This window comes from Ceratotherium simum, chromosome 19, assembly GCF_057802395.1.
Source record: "Ceratotherium simum simum isolate JZ-2026a chromosome 19, ASM5780239v1, whole genome shotgun sequence".
Lineage (NCBI taxonomy): Eukaryota > Metazoa > Chordata > Mammalia > Perissodactyla > Rhinocerotidae > Ceratotherium > Ceratotherium simum.
In genome coordinates this window covers 43,727,445-43,747,208 of record NC_141918.1, presented here as the reverse complement: position 1 = coordinate 43,747,208, position 19,764 = coordinate 43,727,445, and the positions used below count along the sequence as shown (strand labels likewise).

The following is a 19,764-nucleotide window of genomic DNA, read 5'->3' as shown; positions in this document are numbered from 1 at the left end:
AATTCTTATTCTTAACTCCTACATGATATGATATTACCACTTCCTGACCAATGGCTGGTGGTGAAATCTTTGTGGAAAAAATAATTTCTTATTACAAAACTGCTTCTTGTATTGCTATAATTTTCAAGTTTTACAGAAATTTTGAACGAAAGGATTACAAAAGGCAGCAGTCTTACTTTTAATTTCCATAAGATTCATTTTTACCAAAAAATTAATATTTTGCCATGCTTCTCCCCATGTTCTTTCATCCTTTAAAATAACAAACATTTTTATTCAATAGACATTGTTTTAGTTTATCATTTAGATTGGGGGGAGTGTATTGTGCATGTCCATGGGGGGGTGGGCATGAGGGAAGAAAAATGATGCATATGGAAATTCTATCCTCATGGTATGTGTAGATTAGGGGCGAGACATAAACATATGTGAACAACAAAAGCAAGCATAGAAGGGATAGATGCCTTAAGAAAAATCCTGGTGGAGTGCTGTGTAGGCTCAAAGGAGAGAAAGAGAACTTGGACTTTGAGGATCAGAGAAGTTTCTAGGAAATGATGGTATTTGGGGTTGGATAGGAAAGAGCAGTTGGATGGGAAGATAAAGAGAATAGTAGACAAGCACAGATAAGGGCATGGAGAAGAGCCCAGCTCTGTTTTTCTATGTTGTGAGTTACGAAAACAGGCCTTATTCAGTTGTTCTTTGTTCTTTGGATGACAACCACTGCAAACACACTCTCTAGACTTGCTTTTCCCCACCCCTTGGAAGAAATAAGGAAAAGACCGTACAGTGTTCGTGGTCATGCTCAGATAAGAAAACAATAGTCTCTTTTTTTGAAGAATTGAAAACATCCAAATCTAGTGCAACATCAAAGCTCCCAACTTTCACTCTAATTAAGGATTCTCCCATCACTCAGCTTCAGCTTGCCCTGAGCTTGGAAGCCTGCAAAGGGGAAGGTGCTGTGGGCTTCCTGTCGCTTTTCCTCACTCTGTTCCCCTGCAGCTGACTGCCACAACACCCCACTCCTCCAGGGAAAGGGCAAAGGGAGGGAGCAGGGACAAGGGACATAGTCTTACTTGATGGGCTCACATGTAGCATGAGTTTTGTGCCATCTGTCCATGGCAGATGTCCGAAACTGATGATTCCTTCTCTCTTGTGGCACTATTTTGGATTCTTTGAAATCCCTTCACTGGAGCAACTTGACTGTTGTTCCATGGTTGTGGGAGGCCTCCCGTAGCTAGCTTCTTAGGAACCACTCAGCTTCCTCAACCTGCTCCCATTGCTACCAACTGTGCTTGGCTGCTATGGGCCACTCAAAGGACAACTTCCCACCTTAGACTTTTCTGGGTGTGAGACAGGTATCAATGCATGAACCTCTCTCCCCAGTCCCCATTTTAGGGGATATATACCAAGTTTTCTGAAGCTCTCCAACTTGATTTAAGGTAAAGGAGAAATATCACCATTCTCTTTCTCTCTCTCTCTGAGTATGCAGAAAATGTAAGCCAGTGACAACTCCAAACAAGTATTTCCATCTTCCTAGTGAAAGATTCATTTACAACATTGAACTGTTTTTTTTAATGTTTGTATAGTGGAAAATATGATTTATCAGAACTTTGAATACAATGCCCAGGAGTTTCTTAAGTCCATGTGTAATACGGTATGTATCATGCATCCTTTCATACTATTAAATATACTATCTTCTTTGATTGGGTGAACTATTTTTGAATATTGACCTGTCTGTTGTGACTACCTAATGTCTATATTTAGTTTTTCATGTAAATTGGTATTTAAAAATGTATCTCTAGTATTTCATTCATTAAGACATACAAATATAAATTATATATTATGTAGAAGTTTGATCCTGTTTATGGAATAAGTAATAATGTAAATTCATCAAGGAAAAGAATAATGTCTATTGACTAAAATAATGACTAAGTCATCTTAATTGATGACTAAAATCTATAAATTGATATACCTATAAATTACCTCTTGTCCACTAGATTAAAATGGTGAAAGCGTGAATGTCTCTTTATTGCAGATTTTATAATGTCAATTTTGATATTATTAGCCTATCTTATTTAATTAAAAATGTATTTTTTTGTGATTTAACTTGATTATTATTTAGTTATATATAAAAAGTTATATGTCATTAATATACACTTATTTCTGTAGTGAAAGAACACTATACCCTTCTCTCTAAATGTGATGCAAATCATATTTCAAATATATCAGTAAATTTGAAAATGTACTGTTATCTGTAAATTTAGAAAATTTAGAAATTCATCATTTGGATTATAAAAATAGATCATTCATTATTTTCAGTTTTGTTTATTTAAATTGTTTGTGTTATTAGATGATTTAAAAAAACTTTATCTGTCCCCAAGACTCTTTAGATTATTAATATTACAATTCCAAATTTTGCTATTTTGAGAAAAGAAAAGCTCTTCTCCATTCCCAATGAGATAAAGAAACTAGAAAGGGAAATTCAAAAAGTATTAATTATTTTATATAAGTATATTCAAGCTTCTTCTCAGTAAACAAGACCTTGTATGTTTCTCCTCAGCTTCTTGAGGAAACTTACCCTAAGATTAACAATGACATACCATTGTCCATTTTTTAGTGTGTTGAAGTAAGACAACAGGAGTGTGTGCATCCAGGGCAGTGGAACATGCAGTACTGGTAGTAATAGTAATATTTGTAGTGGTATTAACACTACTTTTAGTTTAAGAAAGATTTTGACCCCAGGCTCCATTTTCTTTGATCCAGAACTGAGACGTATTCACTGTTTTCAATCATTAGTATCAAATACCTTTGTTTGGACCATTTAGCCTTTTTTCAAAATATTTTCAGTTATATTACATATTCTTGTATAGAATACTTAAATATTAGGTTTGTACACCAAAGATGAGTTATGTCGATGATAATTTATCAAGCTAACTAAATAACTCTAACATTGAAATTCTTAGTATAAAATTTTCATGCAATTGAAACAAATGCATGTTATTTTTAGGATTGTGCCTTTTTCATTTTATTTTTTGTATATAAAGGAATATACAGATTTTAACTTTAGGAGTAATCGGGGACATACAGGTTAACTACCATCCCAAACCATCATGTAATTTAATTTTTAGAAAAGAATGCCCATCCCTGCTCTAACGGGATCGGGCATACTACAGTTTAAATTCTTCAAACATCGAGTAGATGTATTACTACCTTCAGATCTGTTTTGTATCTAACTGTATGCTTCTTTATAATCTTAATTTAAAATCAACAATTTTAACTATGATCAATTGTATTATCCCAATTGTAGGACAACTTGTGGACATTTGTGTGCAGAGCATGCTGTGTTCTTCATGTATTTCTTTGTTATTTGCCATTTATTGAATCTAAAGATACCATTGTTCTTATCAATACACAAGAGAAGCTCACGCTCTGTTTTCAGATATTTCTTAAGTATTAGATCTCAGGAGAGACTCTGAAAGATTGCGTTGCTGTGTTTGAGCCTGGCAAGCTCCTTTTAACTGAGAATGTGGTTTATAACATGAATGTAAATGACATGAAATTATTTTCTTAGACCAAATTAATTTGACTATTTGGACAATATTCTAATATACAAGAAAATCTAGATTTTTAAAAAAAATTCTTTAGGTGATTCAATTTCAAAATAACTAAAATACATTATACACTTTAAATGATTAAAAAAAAATTCTGGGAACAATTCAAAGATCCAATTCATATAAAGGCAACCAAACTCAACAAAAGTAAATAAATTGTAAATCCTTAGTTAACTAAAAAAAAGAGAAAAGCTAGATTTTTTCTTTTGGTTAATATACTTGTTGCCATTATTTCAATAATTTTATAACCATTGATATTAAAAATATTTAAAGTATTTTAGGGGTAAATATATTTCTCCTATATGAATATCACTGTTTTTATTTATAACTAATATTATTTTAATACAATACACTAATTTCTCATGATACTGTAATAGTAATACTACTTCTGTGCCCAATGAGAAAAGTAATTAAAGGGCAGCCTGGAACCCTTCTATTCTGGACTTCTTATTGTGTGAAATAATGCATTTCTTTCTTAAGTCAAACAATATGGGATTTTCTAGAAATTTGCTCTAAAAAAATTAGCTGTTAGTATTGCTGTTGTTATTATTTTTTAAGAAAGCCAGAACTACGTGTTAAAAGATTTGCCTATGTTATATATATAGCTATCAAAATGATTTACAACAAGCTTTTCAGAAATTATATCTGCTTTTCATTATATATGCATATAATATAAAATAATATACACAATAACACATTATGTATAATAAAAGTTATAAACTTTATCTTAAAATTTAAAACTACAAGAAAAAAATGACATTATTTTGAAAAGAGGTGATAAATCCTACTATATTGGAAACAGGCTGAACTAGGAATCAGAATATTTGTGATTTATTTATTTGTTTTATTTTATTATTATTATTTTTTTGTGTGAGGAAGATCAGCCCTGAGCTAACATCCATGACGATCCTCCTCTTTTTGCTGAGGAAGACTGGACCTGGGCTAAAATCCGTGCCCATCTTCCTCCACTTTACATGGGACGCCGCCACAGCATGGCCTGACAAGCGGTGCGTCGGTGCACGCCGGGATCCAAACCCGGGCCGCCAGCAGCAGAGCGCGTGTACTTAACCGCTACACCGCAGGGCCAGTCCCAGAATACTTGCGATTTAGCACAGGCCTGGCTGCTATCTGACAGGGTTACGACACAGACCAAGTGAAATAATTTATGCAAAGTACTTTGGAAATTCTATTGACGCATACAAATTTAAAATTTTATTGAAACACAGTATAGTAAGCTTTTCAGTATATTAGAGAGTGCTTTCTAGAACTTAATGTTATACAGTCTTGATGTCTGTGGAATATATTTTTGTCAAATATTAATATGAAGAATATCCAGAGGTTTTGGTTATATTTTTGATCTTCCATTATTATATTTTGGCTTTTTACTTGGTTTAAAAAATATTTCTGACTAAAATTTTAACCTTACATTTCTGTTTATCTGACTTTCTAGAGAAGTCAATAAATAAAGGATGAGGAATCAACGAAGTTTTTAGAAATTTGCGTAGACATATATTCCAGGTATTGATGTAGAGAGTCAAATAGAGTCACAAGATAAATCAACATTTTAAACATTTCGGCACAACGTATCGAGAGACTGTCATTAAGTTTCCACTTACTTTTCAAGAGATAGAACATCTTTCTTGGTATTAGTCACCTAATGAACGTTCTCTGGTTGTAATGCTTGAAATCATGGGTGAGATACACATGAGGATTGCAATTAGTATGGGACCATTGGTGAAATGTGTTCCCTCCTTTGATGGAGAGTATTTTGTGGTTTGTCTGCCATGGAAATTAAATTGACTTTTAAAATTTTACATCATCATGTAAGTCTGGTTGAGATATTTGATGATTCACTAAGACTTTGGTCTGAGGATTTAACACGGTTATCTCTACTGCACCCTTGCTTTTGGCCTCCTCCCTCCATGGGGCCATCATACAGAACAGAATGAGTTTCTGTACTATTCTTGTAGTTTTAAGATTGTCCCTGAGCTAATGTCTATGCCAATCTTCCTCTATTTTGTATGTGGGATGCCTCCACAGCATAGTTTGATAAGTGGTGTGTGTAGGTCTGCACCTGGTATCCAAACCGTGAACCCTGGGTCACTGAAGCAGAGGGCGCAAACTTAACCACTATGCCACTGGGCCAGCCACGAGTAATTTTATTCTTTTTTTTTTTTTTTAATTTTTAATTTTATTTATTTTATTTTAATTTTTTTTTTTTTTTGTGAGGAAGATTGGCCCTGAGCTAACATCCATGCTAATCCTCCTCTTTTTGCTGAGGAAGACTGGCTCTGAGATAACATCTATTGCCAATCCTCCTCCTTTTTTTCCCCCAAAGCCCCACTAGATAGTTGTATGTCACAGTTGCGCATCCTTCTAGCTGCTGTATGTGGGACGTGTGGCCGGAGAAGCGGTGCGTCGGTGCACGCCTGGGATCCAAACCCGGGCCACCAGTAGCAGAGCCCACGCACTTAACCGCTAAGCCACGGGGCTGGCCCCAGTAATTTTATTCTTAACATAGATTTTCCAAACTCTCCTTCGGTTTCTGAACTCGGATATGTAGTTCATATTTATAAAATTTCCACTGCCTTCAAATGGGTCATTTGGAATCCAGATCATCCGTGGGATGCTGGGGATGCTGTGGCATGCCTTATCATCTGACAGTAGATTTCAGTCAAGCCATTTGTTAGAAGACTAATACCTTGCCTTTTACCAAAGTATGTGGGAAGTTGTTTTCATGTGCTGGCACTTACTCACCTGCTCTCAAAAGCTTCTGTGCACATTGCTCCAGTAATTGAATATTAACTCCCATATTTGGGCATATAAGCGTGGATTTTGAATATTCAAAGATAGAGGCCAGCCGCTAACATAACCCATATGCTTCACTGGATGGTCCTCCAGGGAAAGTGGGACATTTGCTGCAATATGGGAATATGTGGGCTCCGGAAGCAATGTCAGTCCTCAGTAACCTCTGCTTGTCATTTTACTGTTAAGAGAACACCTAGGCTTCCTGTTAAATACCAATTTAAGTTTAAATCTGCATACCTGACATTGGGGACCACTGTTCCCAAAAGGTGTACATAATTCCTTTAACACTGATGGAAAGGAGAGAATGGAGTGGTGAAAAATCCTTATTGGGAGGCCAACATTGTGAAGCCCCTTTATTTCTCTAGATCATTAGTGTATGAACTGACAGTCACACATTAGTGTGTGAACCTTTGAACTGTTAGAGCTATGATACAAATTTGTGCTAAAGAACAGTTTATCACACATTAAAAACAAGTTTACGATCTCTAAAATTAGGAATAAATATGGACTGTTATCTATGACTCAGTCATTCAGCGACATTTCATTTTAAATGTACATATTTTCCCACACATCTCAGAGATACCAAACAGCAGATAAAATCACCTCCAGGTTTAAATAAATAATTAATTGCATATTTTGTGTATTAGGTTAGGGGAAGAACCTCAAATATATGTAGCATCTGTCATAGTACATAGCTCCAAAAACTAGTTGTCATTTCATGCAAATATCTTGTTCTTCATGATATTGGTAAAAGCCCAAGGAGAAGATTGAGATCTTGACATCAGAAAGAAGAAAATAATTAAGTGCTGCTTTTCCGTATTTGTTAAAGATACAACTGTTTGCCAAAAGGTCCTCTTCAGTTTGAGAAAGAATGGTTGTCCTATAACCTCGATGTGTTAGAATACCCATATAATATTTAATAACACAATTTCATGCAGTAGAAAATCTGAGTTATTTAAATAATAATTTGAATATCAAGCATCTTTTCCCATTTTTTCCCCTCAACTGTCATCTTTTATCTCAGTACTTTCTGCGTGTATTTCCTACATTTTTTCAACTCTTCTCTCGAGTATTTTTTTGCTCTTTTTCCCTTTCTCTGACTCACATTTTTCTTTTGTTTAGTAAAACTCCATTTTCAGCTAAATTGAACGTATTTTGCTCTGTATATAGTGTCATCATTGATCACAATACTGTCCTTGCAGGAGATAGTTGTACATTCTGGACATTTCAGTATGGTCATTTTGATTTCCAAAGGAAGAGATGCCCTTTCTCTCCAGGCAAATATCTCCACCTGTGCTTTTTAACTATTCCTTCCCACACGTTCTGGGATCTTGCTACCTTAATAGCCTTCTCGCTTCCCAGACTTCTCAATATTTTTCTCTCCATTAGGTGTTTCTCTACTTTCTTCAAACAAAACAGGAATCTCCTGTTTTTTTTTTTTTTAAAAAGCTTTTGCTTGACCTTCCTGCTATCTTCAAGCCTTTTTGCATTCTCTTTCTTTCCTAGGGCCTTCCACCACACTTGTCAAATAATCAAATAAGTGACTTATGCTCTCTACCTCAGTTTTGTCACCACCCACCTTAAGCCCCTAAAGATAGATGTAGTGTAGGTCCTGCCAGTTGGCTTTTCTTTTTGTAATGCAAGTGCCTGACTTAAGCTTTGATTGTGGAGTGATTCACTTCAAAGAGGAGTCCACTTCAAAGACGGCTTTCTCGAATAAATGCATTGTCAGCCAAACAACTAGATAAAGAGTCAGGCCACACACTCACGTGCCTTCACCCCACCTCCAGGCTCCTTTAGTTTAGAGATCTGGGTTGATTTCGATAACTGACCATTTGGGGCACTTGTTTTTTCTCTTCTCACACTTTAAATTCCCACTTTTATGTTTTAAATTCACCAATAAAAAGTGAGCCTGCAAAACCCTAAGCCCCCACCCTCGACCTCAATAAAAGCAGAACCTGCACCTTGCTGTGTGCCATATAATTTCCAGGACCTGTAAGTCACAAACTCATTTTTTTCAGTCTCCTGCTGGTTATTGCTGAGGGCATCTTGCAATCACAAGGAGAACCACAAGGGCCAGTCCTGCCACAACATTGGTTATTGATAGGATGAGACCGGCTCAAAACAGTAGGCTTCCTTCTATTCGCATCTCGATTCCAAATCATGCTCACAAATGTTGCCAGAAAATCTCTAGATATCAAAACAAATTCTCCTTTTATTTAATCTTAGGGTGTATTCCCTCATTTTATTTTTTTGCCGAGGAAGATTCACCCTGAGCTAACATCTGTGCCAATCTTCCTCTATTTTGTATGTGGGTCACTGCCACAGAATGGCCACTGACGTGAGGTGTAGGTCCACACCTGGAAACTGAACCAGATGGTGCCGAACTTAACCACTAGTCCATAGGGCTGGCCCCCCTCACTTTTTAAATATCTTCTTCCTTTGACCTTCTTGAAACCAACATTATTTGGATTGTTCTCATATCTTTTTAACTTTTTAACCAGTATTTTTCTTGATGGGATGGCAACTTGAGCCCTTCTGTTTGTCCCTCAAAAAAATTGTTCACTCTCACTCTCATAATTTTAATTTACTCCTCCATTTGGATGATTAAAATCTCCCTATCCTTTCAGGGGCCATATTTTTCTCCCAATGTCTACTCAATATTTTCATTTGAAGTTCCACCATTATCTCAGTGTATCATGTATTATAAATTTTAATTAAATTATGTTAAAACCAACTCTGTTTATCAAGTCCCAAACCTTTCATATTTGAATAGACAGCCTTATTCTTCCCTTTCTGTACACATCAAACAAATCTAAAAATTCTATTAATATCTTCTTTTAAATGTCTGACGTTATTTTCTTTCCATTTCCATAAACACTTGCCTAGTCTAAGACATTATCATCTTGCGACTAGAATATTTCAGTGACAATTTACCTGACTGCTGTTCTACTGGGATAAACTCTTTCTCTTGACAATTATGGAAAGTTTTATCTCTTCAAAACATGGCTGTGTAACTTCCTTGCTCAAAAATGAAATGGTTTTATTATTCTAAGAAAAAAGCATATCTCATTTGCTGAGATTTCAAGGTTAATTATTTTGACCATAATTCACTTTTAAACAATTTAAACAATTTTATTTTATTTTTCATTAACACCAATGAGATTCTTCTGCCCCAGTCAGATTGATCCATAATCCATGAGAATACTTAATCTTTCATTCACTTTGCAGCTTTCTTTCCCTCATCCCTTTGTGACTCTATTCAATCTCTCCTTCAAGCCTTCTCTACATCCTGCTCCCTTAAAATGGAGGATTTTAAAATGCGCCAATCTCTAAAACTCAGATTACTATAGCCTTTACTTAGCATTTTTCATGTAGTGCCCCTAACCAGACTGTGGGTGGAACTAGTTCTTATGTTTATGTAATACAATGCCTTTCTCCCAGTAAGTGAGTATGCAATGAATACTGAAGAGAAAATGAGTGATGGACCTCAGTAATTATTTGCAGGAGTATTTTCTCGTTTAATATCAAATTCGGTGTTATTCAATCCCTAAATGGTCTGCTCAAGTGTTTGCTTAAAAATAAGTGTTTGCTTAAAAATACACCTCTGAATTCTTCCTCAGATTGCTTGATTTAGGACTCTCTGTTAAGGATTCCTTAATTTTGGAAATCCTTCTAATTTATCAGCGTAATAAATCTACATTTTATAAAGCTTGCCCTTTTTACAAGAAACTTAGATTCTGTTTGAAGCTGATTACGACGTCTTCAGATTTTGACATCTGCAGTGCTATAGAGAAAAAAAGACTGAGTCTGAGCAGTTTTATAAGGAGGATTACTATCCATTTGGTTTAGAATTTTCAGGAATGTAACAATGATTTTTCAAACACCTTCTCTCCTAATCATTATTCATTTATTCATGCAAAAACATTTACTGGATACCTTCTCAGTGCCAAGAACTGTGTTAGATACTGAGAATACAAATAAGAATAAACCACTTTGCTCTCAGTTTTTTCTTCCACTACCCTTATTATGTTATATTTTCGTAGGGCTACATTTACACTTAAAGTTTTGTTTGTTTATAACATTTCCAAATTGGGTAATGAGATATAAGGGGTGTGTGTGTTTTCTTATTTTCTAGAAAAGTGAAAAACAGAATGGTAATATTCAGACTGTTTACTAATGTTAGAACCATAGGGGCTGGTATTTCTTACTGTTCATAATCATTGATTTTAGAAAGGCGCTGTAGAAGGTAGAAAGAGATCTGGAGTGATCAGCTGGTGCTCTTTGCTTAAGGCAGATACATCTAGGACCTCTCTGAGATATATCTCTCTGTCTGGCAACCCCAGGAATGGGACCTCATATCTTTCCATGGTATTGCATTCCCCTGTTTTATTAGCTGTATGGCAGGAGGCTTTCTCCTAATCAAATGGAATCAACTCTCCCCTTCATATGTCAAATATGTTTTAGAGTAAAAGGCCAAATGATCTGTATCTCATTCATTACTTCCCTTCTGATTAAAAAAAAAGCTTCCTTCTTTTAATCATTTAAATAAATTGATACCTTGGTCTTCAACTCTAAATTCTAAATCATTCAGAAATCTGTCATTCTTACCTATTCTATCCAGACAACTACAAGATGCTAAGAGGAGGAAATATACGTTACTCTAACTATGAATATTCTGACTGATGTTTCCCAATTAGTTTATTTTTTCCTATGCTTTATCTCTCCAAATAATATAGGAAAAAGCTGATTCTATATGTAGAAACTATAGCTAGGTTTTTACTTACACTTAATTAAAACATCAAAACTATTTTTTTCAAATTAAGAAATACTTAGAATGGTTTTAATGGAACAGATAGTCTTTGCTCTTAAAGTTTAAAAAAAACTCAAGGGAATCGTTTAACAAATATTGAATAATCATTTTCTTCTGAATTAAATCCATAATGCTAAGATATGAAGCTAAAGGCTATTTAGATTCTAAAACTAAATACATTGCTTGAAGAGATGAAGAATCTCCGGGGAAAAAAGTCTAGCTAAATCATGCTGCCTGTTGCAAATGAGGCTGCCAGTTTATTTAGATTTTTAACCTCTAGCAATAACAGATTATTTTGATAAATTATTCATATGTCGGCATTGTGCACCTTGTGCAATTTGCATATCTGGCAGCAAATAGGCCCTCCTTTCAGGCTTCAGGCCCCTTGGTCAGACAGGATGGCCGAAGGCTTCTTCATGATTAATTTCATCTCAACAGGGTAATTATCATACGGAAATGAAGCAATGCCCCTGAAATATGCTTTCCTGGAGCTACAAGTACAAGAGGCTTAGCTTAAGAGCTTTTAAGCATATAGTAACTTTCAGCTTAACTGTTAACCTTTCTTTATTTGGAGAGTATCTACATCTAAAAATAATACTGGATTTTATAGGAATAGAATATAATAATTTAGAGCTTGATTTAGCAGCTCACTGGAGTGCAGGATAATTTGTCATTAGTTTCTGGCATCTTCTCTGGAAACATAAATTTTGAGGAATAAAGGAGGTTTTATATTGCTGGCTCAAAGTTTAGCTGCTGAACCAAAAAATAATTTCTCTCCTGGTTTGTGGAAAAGTCATTCAGCTTATCTATATTTAGTTTTCTCACCTAAGAACAGTGTAAATGCTTTATACTATTGCAGAATTAGCAAGAGATGACTTTTAGAAAAAGTTTCTGTGTTCTTTTTGGAAAATTAATAAAAGAAGATTGATTCATAATTTAATCCTAAAGAAATGTTTAGGTTCATGTCATATCCTTAAAACAGACCTATGTTTCCTAATCCATGCAAATTAATTGGAAATTTGTATGAAATCGTGAAATTCTGCAAAATTCCCAAATGCAATCAGAGTCACAGTATATTCTAGTAAAAATCAAGTTCTGATCTGAAACTTAAAGTAAAACACTTTCTGCATAATGTGTGATCAATGATCAAAGAGGAAAAGAGTTTGAATTTTTGTATGGTCTTAAAAATGAAACAGATTCCTAAATTTAATGTTTCATTTCAAACTGGTCAGTTGGATTTTCTGTCACTTTTATAATTAGATTTTTTATGCAATCAATTCCTTCCATGTTTATTAGAGACAATTTTCCCAGCAGTTTGCTAGGTGCTAGTGTTATGAAGTTGAATAAACAACAGTCAGTTATCTCAGAGAGTTTATAGATAAGTAGGAAGATATAGTTGCATTAAGTAAATAATTAAAATACGATTACACATTGAAATAGAAATCTGTACTGCTGAGTCCAGTGGGCTGGGTATTGAGAGATGACCAGGATGAAGACTGTGTCATCAGAAGCCATTACCTACTTAAACACCTGCTAGTACTTGCTCTCCTGCCTCAGTAAGATTTTCCTCTCTCTCATGGACACTTTTCTTCAGCTGGGAGGCATCTTTCTTATTTATTTTGCTGTTGTTTGCTGAAGTGTAGGGACTGGACTTATATGTTATTGAGGGATTGTTCTTTGTTACTTTTGAAGGAGCAAATGATCTCTCCCAACTTATTTAAAAAATAAAAACATTGTAAATGCAGTGATTTATTTTTGGGAGGATATGGGGAATTGCTTAAAAAATATTTAAAAGGTAAGTAGGATTCTCACAATACTGTTATTCTGCATCTGCTGTCCGTCAGCCAAAGACCAATACTGACACAATGTAGCATTCCATTTGCTGTTAAAGTTAGGAGAAACCTACATTTGAAAGCTCAGTTGGTTTATACTCTATGTTAAAAGAAGTCAGAGTTTAAACAAAGTCCTATAGATGAAAGTTCATGATATTAAATTAATATTTAAACCTGTATGCAAAACTTGATTCCTTAACAAAATATTTGCGCTCACCATATTTTTTCTATTTTGTAAATGAGACTGTTCTATTACTATGGAATCAGAAGAGATGGAAACATTTGGCTTATCTGATTCACGACAATTTGTTTACATAAATACAACATGTTTCAGGAACCTAGGAATGAGAACTTCTCTGATAATTTCCTGCTAAAACATCCCCAAGTGGATTATGCTGACATTTTAATCTAGGTCCATCCTGTCACTGATTTTACAGTCCAAAATATTACTTATCAATTTCAGAATTATTATAATCTTTAATTGAAGTTTCTTATCGGCCAGTGTTTTTATTTAAATCACTGTATTTTATTTCAAAAATATTACTATACAGTTATCAAATAAAAACTTGGAAAAAGATAAAATCATTTGATGTAATAAAATTCTCATTTGGGATGTGTGGAGTGAAGAAAGTGAGTAATATAGAGGAAATAAGATTGGCATCACCTGGTAATTGTTGAATGGGTGTTGAGACATGGAGCTCATTAGACTTTCTTCTTTATTTTCGAGTATATATGAAAATTTTCCTAATAAAAAGTTAGTTTCATTTGCAGTTGGCAGTAATGAAAAGGAGGCAGAAAAATTATTTATAATGAAAATTTGCCTGTAAAGACTTGATGTGTTTTCACTCTCGTGCAATTTTTGGAGTGGCCTTCTTAATGTACATTTATGGTCTCCGAGTTGACTCCCTCCTTAAAGCCTTGTGATTTTGACAACTGAAATGTTGTACACAAGCAGATATCAAATCTGATCACCTCTGCATGTGTCCTCAATGGATTTGAGGCTGATATTTTTGTTGGGTGGATGCAAGTTGGCAGACTCGTTGAAAAGCATTTGGTTTTAAACTGTTAATATCGACTGAGACGTAGTTCACATAATAGTTTGTGAATTAATATGAGTTGACCTAAAATCTTGGGGTCAGAGAAAGAACAGATGGAGTTATGAGGCACAAATATCTCACTGCTATGATCCTGAGAGTTAGCTCCATTAAAATCATTCCTTTGTGTGTGGACATTGTAGAACTACTCCTTTAAAATAACACCTTTTACCTGGAACTGTATCTTTAATGCATCATTGTGCGTTAGTGGTTCGGTGGACTTTTGTTTTTTGGGGGGAGGAACTAAGGCATAGCAGCAAGAAGAGTCCATAGGACGTGAGCCCTTAAAATATGCCCACTCAGTGTGCACACAGCCAAACAGACACAGGGTAAGGTTAGTGAGGTTGTGACTCTGTTGAGAGATGACCAGTCCTTCACCTTGTCAGGTTATCAAATGGGGAATGCTGGACAGTCAGGGGCACGATCTGCACTCTGAGCACTGAGAGAGAAAGCAACTGACAGAGAAACTGAACGATCACTGGGAGAAGTAATAAGATCCTAAGAAAACTTCACTATAATTCACAACTGGGTGTACTGGGCGATTCAATAGAATCTTAGAAGTGGAGGGATCGTTCAGGATCAGTGATCTAAGAGGACATAAAGAAAAAGAGAAGATGAGAGAAAATCAGCTATAAAAATTCTAAGGTACTTTACTGACAGTGGTTATAAGTCTTTTCTTTTTTTTAATCAGGAACTGCTCCACAATTCTTTGATGTATTGAGATCTTTAAGGAGTGAGATGACTGAGCAGTCTAGGGTACTTTTGGTGATCTTTCTGATGTATTCTTTCACCCTTTCATCTATTTTTTCATTCACTAATTATTTATTACATGCCTACTAAATGCTAGTCATATAGGTGTAGGGTTAGAAGAATGCTTAGAAATATATTAGTTAAGAATTCACTGTCTATATATAAATCTTGACTAATACTTTATTGAAACCATCTATTCTGAGTGTGACAGAGGCAGCATTGGCATGATAGTTTGTGTGGAGTTTTCCTCCAGAAAAAAATGAATATTAGTAATAAAGAGATCATAGAATGGGACTATGAATTTAATTTTGGCAAAAGACTTTTTGTCTTAAGAAATAAACATAAGAATAATGAAAACCATATATGTGAATCAAACAATATTTCCTTTATATAAAAAGAGAATAAAAGATTAGTATTTTCATAATCTTGGTTATGATGTAAATGAACAATTATCTCACCAACAAAAGGTAAAGCTTGAATTAGAAATTGAACCTCTTTTATTTGGCCAAAAAAACATGGAATCTTTGCTTATGATTCTTTGCCAAGTTATTCTGATGCAATCTTGTAATTTTATAACTCTAACTAGAATTGTAATATTAAACAAGTCATAATCAATATTTGATGACAGTTAAATGAGAGATTGAATATATATGTTTATCAACTACTACATTTACACCTAGCTTAGTATATACCCATAATAGGTCCTAAATAAATATGTGATGAATGAAAGAACAAAGATCAATATCTAAAACAAACGACCAAATCTTCCTCCCTATATTATTAAATGATAATTCAATTATTGAAAACTTAAAGACGACGATGAACAATTATTTAGTGAAATGTGAAATGAGCCATTGTTTTTTAAAATCTTTATTTCTCCTTTATTTTTCATGCAACTTAATTAAATAATTTATTTAAGTGTTTATCATATAAGTGTTTTTTTGTATCTTGTTTCTTCAAAGAGAACATTCCGAACAAAGGGAGAAAAAAAGCAACAACAACAGAAAACCTGAGAGGGAAGAAAGACTCAAAACGAAACTTGCTCATTCTTTCACCACACATATTGTTGCCTAGGCCACAATCATGGTGATGGGCACAAGAGCAATGTAGGGAATGGTATGCTAAGTCAAAGACTGGGGCTGGAAATTGGTTGTTCTGAGATTTATTCTCATGTTAGTCGCTCAGTGACCTTCAATGAGCCGCTTTATTGATGTCTAAACGCTCCACCCATTTCAAAGGGCTTGATCATACAGAAATAATTTACAAAGACTTCTGAGATTTTCAAATTCAGGTGCTAAACAAATGCCAAGTGTTCCATGGTCAGTCAACAGTGAAGCAAAACAGTTTTGGGAAACTTTACTTTGTGCTTTTATTTGATTCAATAGTTTTGTTTTACTCTCAGTCAGCCGAATTCTCAGCGATTCTTCTAATAATTGTGTTCACTTCTTAAAAATTCGGAGTGCCAAGGGCAGTGTTTTTTATGTTTGTTTTTGTTTTCGTTTTTTTCGTTGTGATATATCTTTCTGAAATAGTATTTCATGGTAATTTATTTATCTTTTTTCTTTATAAGAACCAGGCAAAGCCCCTGAAACCAAGCAAGGGACTATAAAAGTTGCAACACAAGGTAAGCAATAAAATGCTTTAAAAATTCAATTACCCTTTTTTTTTTTTAACGTACATAGCTCTTTATTCACAAAAGCAAAAGCTGTTTATTGCAGAATAGCACCATCTGCTGGGTTATTGTAGAAAACATTACGTTGTTGCATGAAGACACACATTTCAAGTATTTATTTAGTAATTGGAGAAAGCATGACTGAGAGTAATGCCAGATTTGCAGAGGAACCACTGAAGAACCCAAGAATTAGTATCTTGACTCCAAGTTTCAGTTACTGAGTTTTTACTTATATTTCCAAAAATGAACTATAGATTGATTGATAAATGGATAAATAGATAAATAGAGATAAACATACAAGTTTTCCAATATTTTCAGTTATATCTTGTAATTTGTGTCAGATTATAAAATCAGTCAGAATTTTATTAAATTAATATTACTTCCTCTATATACCAAGATTGCAAAAGTCAGAGTCCAGCTATGACCACAAAGAAATTACCCTAGTTTTCATAAGCCATCTGAGAAAATGTGTTTCATCACTTACTAATATCTTTGGGGCATAAAGAGTGGTTTTCTTTAAGGGACCTTCAGAAAAAATATGGATCCCTCAAGTTATCAGTTTTGGGAAAAATACTTCTTTAAAATAATTTTCCTATAAAGTTATTTTTTTTTATTTATTTTTATTTTTTGTGAGGAAGATCAGCCCTGAGCTGACATCCAATGCCAATCCTCCTCTTTTTTGCTGAGGAAGACTGGCCCTGGGCTAACATCTGTGCCCATCCTCCTCCACCTTATATGGGACGCTGCCACAGCATGGCTAGCTAAGCGGTGCGTCAGTGCGCGCCTGGGATCCGAACCGGCGAACCCTGGGCTGCCGCAGCAGAGCGCGCACACTTAACCACTTGCACCACCAGGCTGGCCCCTAAAGTTATTTTTTAACAACCACCTGAAATCACATCCTTTGAGAATGCTATTCTAACTCAAGTGTCCTCAAGTCCACAGAATGGAATACAATGAGTTATGCAAACTTTATTCTCAAACCATGAGTAATTTGATGAAAGCGTAAAGAAAGGGTACAAGTGTTCGGCCTTTGTCACCTATGAACAATTGACAGAACAGACTCAGGAAACAAAAGGTAAAATATTTCCTGGAGAAAGTCTTCATTTTCTCTCGTATGCTGCGTTAGACGATATTGACCAATAAAGGAGATGTATTTAGGTGGTGGTACATTTGTTTCTGGGCATAAGGCCCTTGTAGCAGATTCCTCCGCATATAATGTGATTGCATCTGAACAAAATTTTTCTGTTATGTTTAATCCTGGACCCGACTATATGCAGAATCATCCTAGTAAATATTGGTAAAGTGGGTTGACTGAATGCCATTTGAAACCAATGATGTTGTTTATAAGCAATATATTCTAGAATGGTTACGAACTATGACACAAGTTTTTAGTTTTCATTTGATCATCAGGTTGTTCAAGAAAACTGATTCTTTAGAAGAATTCTGATAGGGAAATAACAAATATTGTGGGCAGTAGAAAGGCAGGGCAAATATTACTTTGTGTTTTCTATTCATGAAAATGCAGCTCAGAGTGAATTCCTCAAGTGAATGACTACTCATTCAAGGAATCATTGAAGTTACTGTATATATGTTCATATAAAGAACACAATCGCCCTAAGACACTTCTGTTTTGACTGAGGCTTCTGAGGGTCATAGCAGATGTGGAACTCAAGGCTGGAATTTAGTGTTAGTTCAGCTTCATATTAGAGGAGTTCAAGGAGAGGAAACTGAAGAGATATCGGGAAATGTGCTTCAAATTTGAGCTTGAGGCCATGGGCTCTTCATTTTTCCATTCCAACTACCTTGGACAAAGCAACCTCAGAATTTATTCTTTCAGAATAAAGGATTTGTTGTTGAGTGAATAGTAACCTAGAGTTTCAAAGACTTTTTAGAACTATCCTTTTAAGGAAATTAGATGAAAGTGTTGATTAAGCACAGTGTACAAGGCAAGTGTTAGGGGCTATATGTACATGTTCACTAAATTGCAATGACATCAAATCACAAGAGATAAATGTCACTGGTGTTGCGCACACACTTCGTAGATCTTTCGTAGACAGATTTTATAAAAACCACTACATAATTAAATTATGTATAGAATTAACCAATATTTGTAAGTACTCCATGTGGAGACAGCTTAAACATAATTGGCAACATTGTTATGGCAGAGACTGATATTTATGAGGTATAAAGTGCCAAAATTGATAATAATGTTTGTAGTGTGGTAAAAGGTTAGAATACATATGTTTACTTTTTTACTTTTATAACAAATGAAATATTTAAATTCTAGTTTTTTGTAAATTCTTTATATGTACATATTTAATTATAATTAAGATTTAGCATGCTTTTTTTGGAAATACATTTAAAAATTTTTTAACAAAGGGTCTTGAGGCACTGAGAAGACTATGAAATAAAAGTCTCTACATGACGGGAAATTACAATTTGAAGACAGAAATTTAAGTAATAACATAAATAGACTATCATGTAGTACTGAGTTGAACTGTGGAGATAATGCCGTGAGAGCTGGAGGTTGAGGGATTCCTCATGGATGACTTAGGCTTGGAGCATGACTGAAAAATGAACCGGCAGAGGAAGAAAGCATTGCTAGTGGGTAGGTGGCTTAAGTAAATATAAAGAGTTAGTGATAATCATGAAAGGTTGTTGTCATTACCAAGCCATGAGATAATGACCTCAGCTAGGATGGTGCCAATGACATTAGAGAAAAATACAAATAAGGTGAACATTTTGAAGCACTAATACTTGATAGAATATACAGAATGAAACAAAGGAAAGAGTGAAAGTGGGACTGAGCTTTTGAGCCTGGATGAATACGATGATTATAATTGTCAGAAATAAGAAGTCCCAGGGGAAGGAATAGCTTAAGGGCAGAGACGAAGGCTCACTTTGGGCAGGTTTATGTTGAGCAGATGGAGGGTCATCCAGGCAGCGATTTTTCTGTAGCCAGTTAGAACTTAGATTGCGGATCAACCTAGTTCACAGATATTATGTAATAAATTGTGTCACAGAAATGGAATAAAGACCGAAATCGGAAAGAAAGGAAAGAAGAGAGAAATTATTTTTTAATCAGTTAGGTGCATTAGCTGGGCAGATATCTATTGAGAATGAAACGCCAGAGAAAGGACAGAAACCATAATGGAACTCGCCTTAAAAGGTGGGTCTCTGTGCATCTGTT

At 34.8% G+C, this 19,764-nt stretch overlaps 1 protein-coding gene across 1 annotated transcript in view; it reads left to right on the top strand.

Moving 5' to 3' along the window:
- Positions 1-19,764, top strand: part of TRDN (triadin) — a 330,560-nt gene that overhangs the window by 151,826 nt on the left and 158,970 nt on the right. Inside the window, exon 13 of the mRNA XM_087443768.1 lies at positions 16,473-16,526. Coding sequence (XP_087299894.1) covers positions 16,473-16,526 — 54 coding nt within the window. The remainder of the gene's footprint in view (positions 1-16,472; positions 16,527-19,764) is intronic.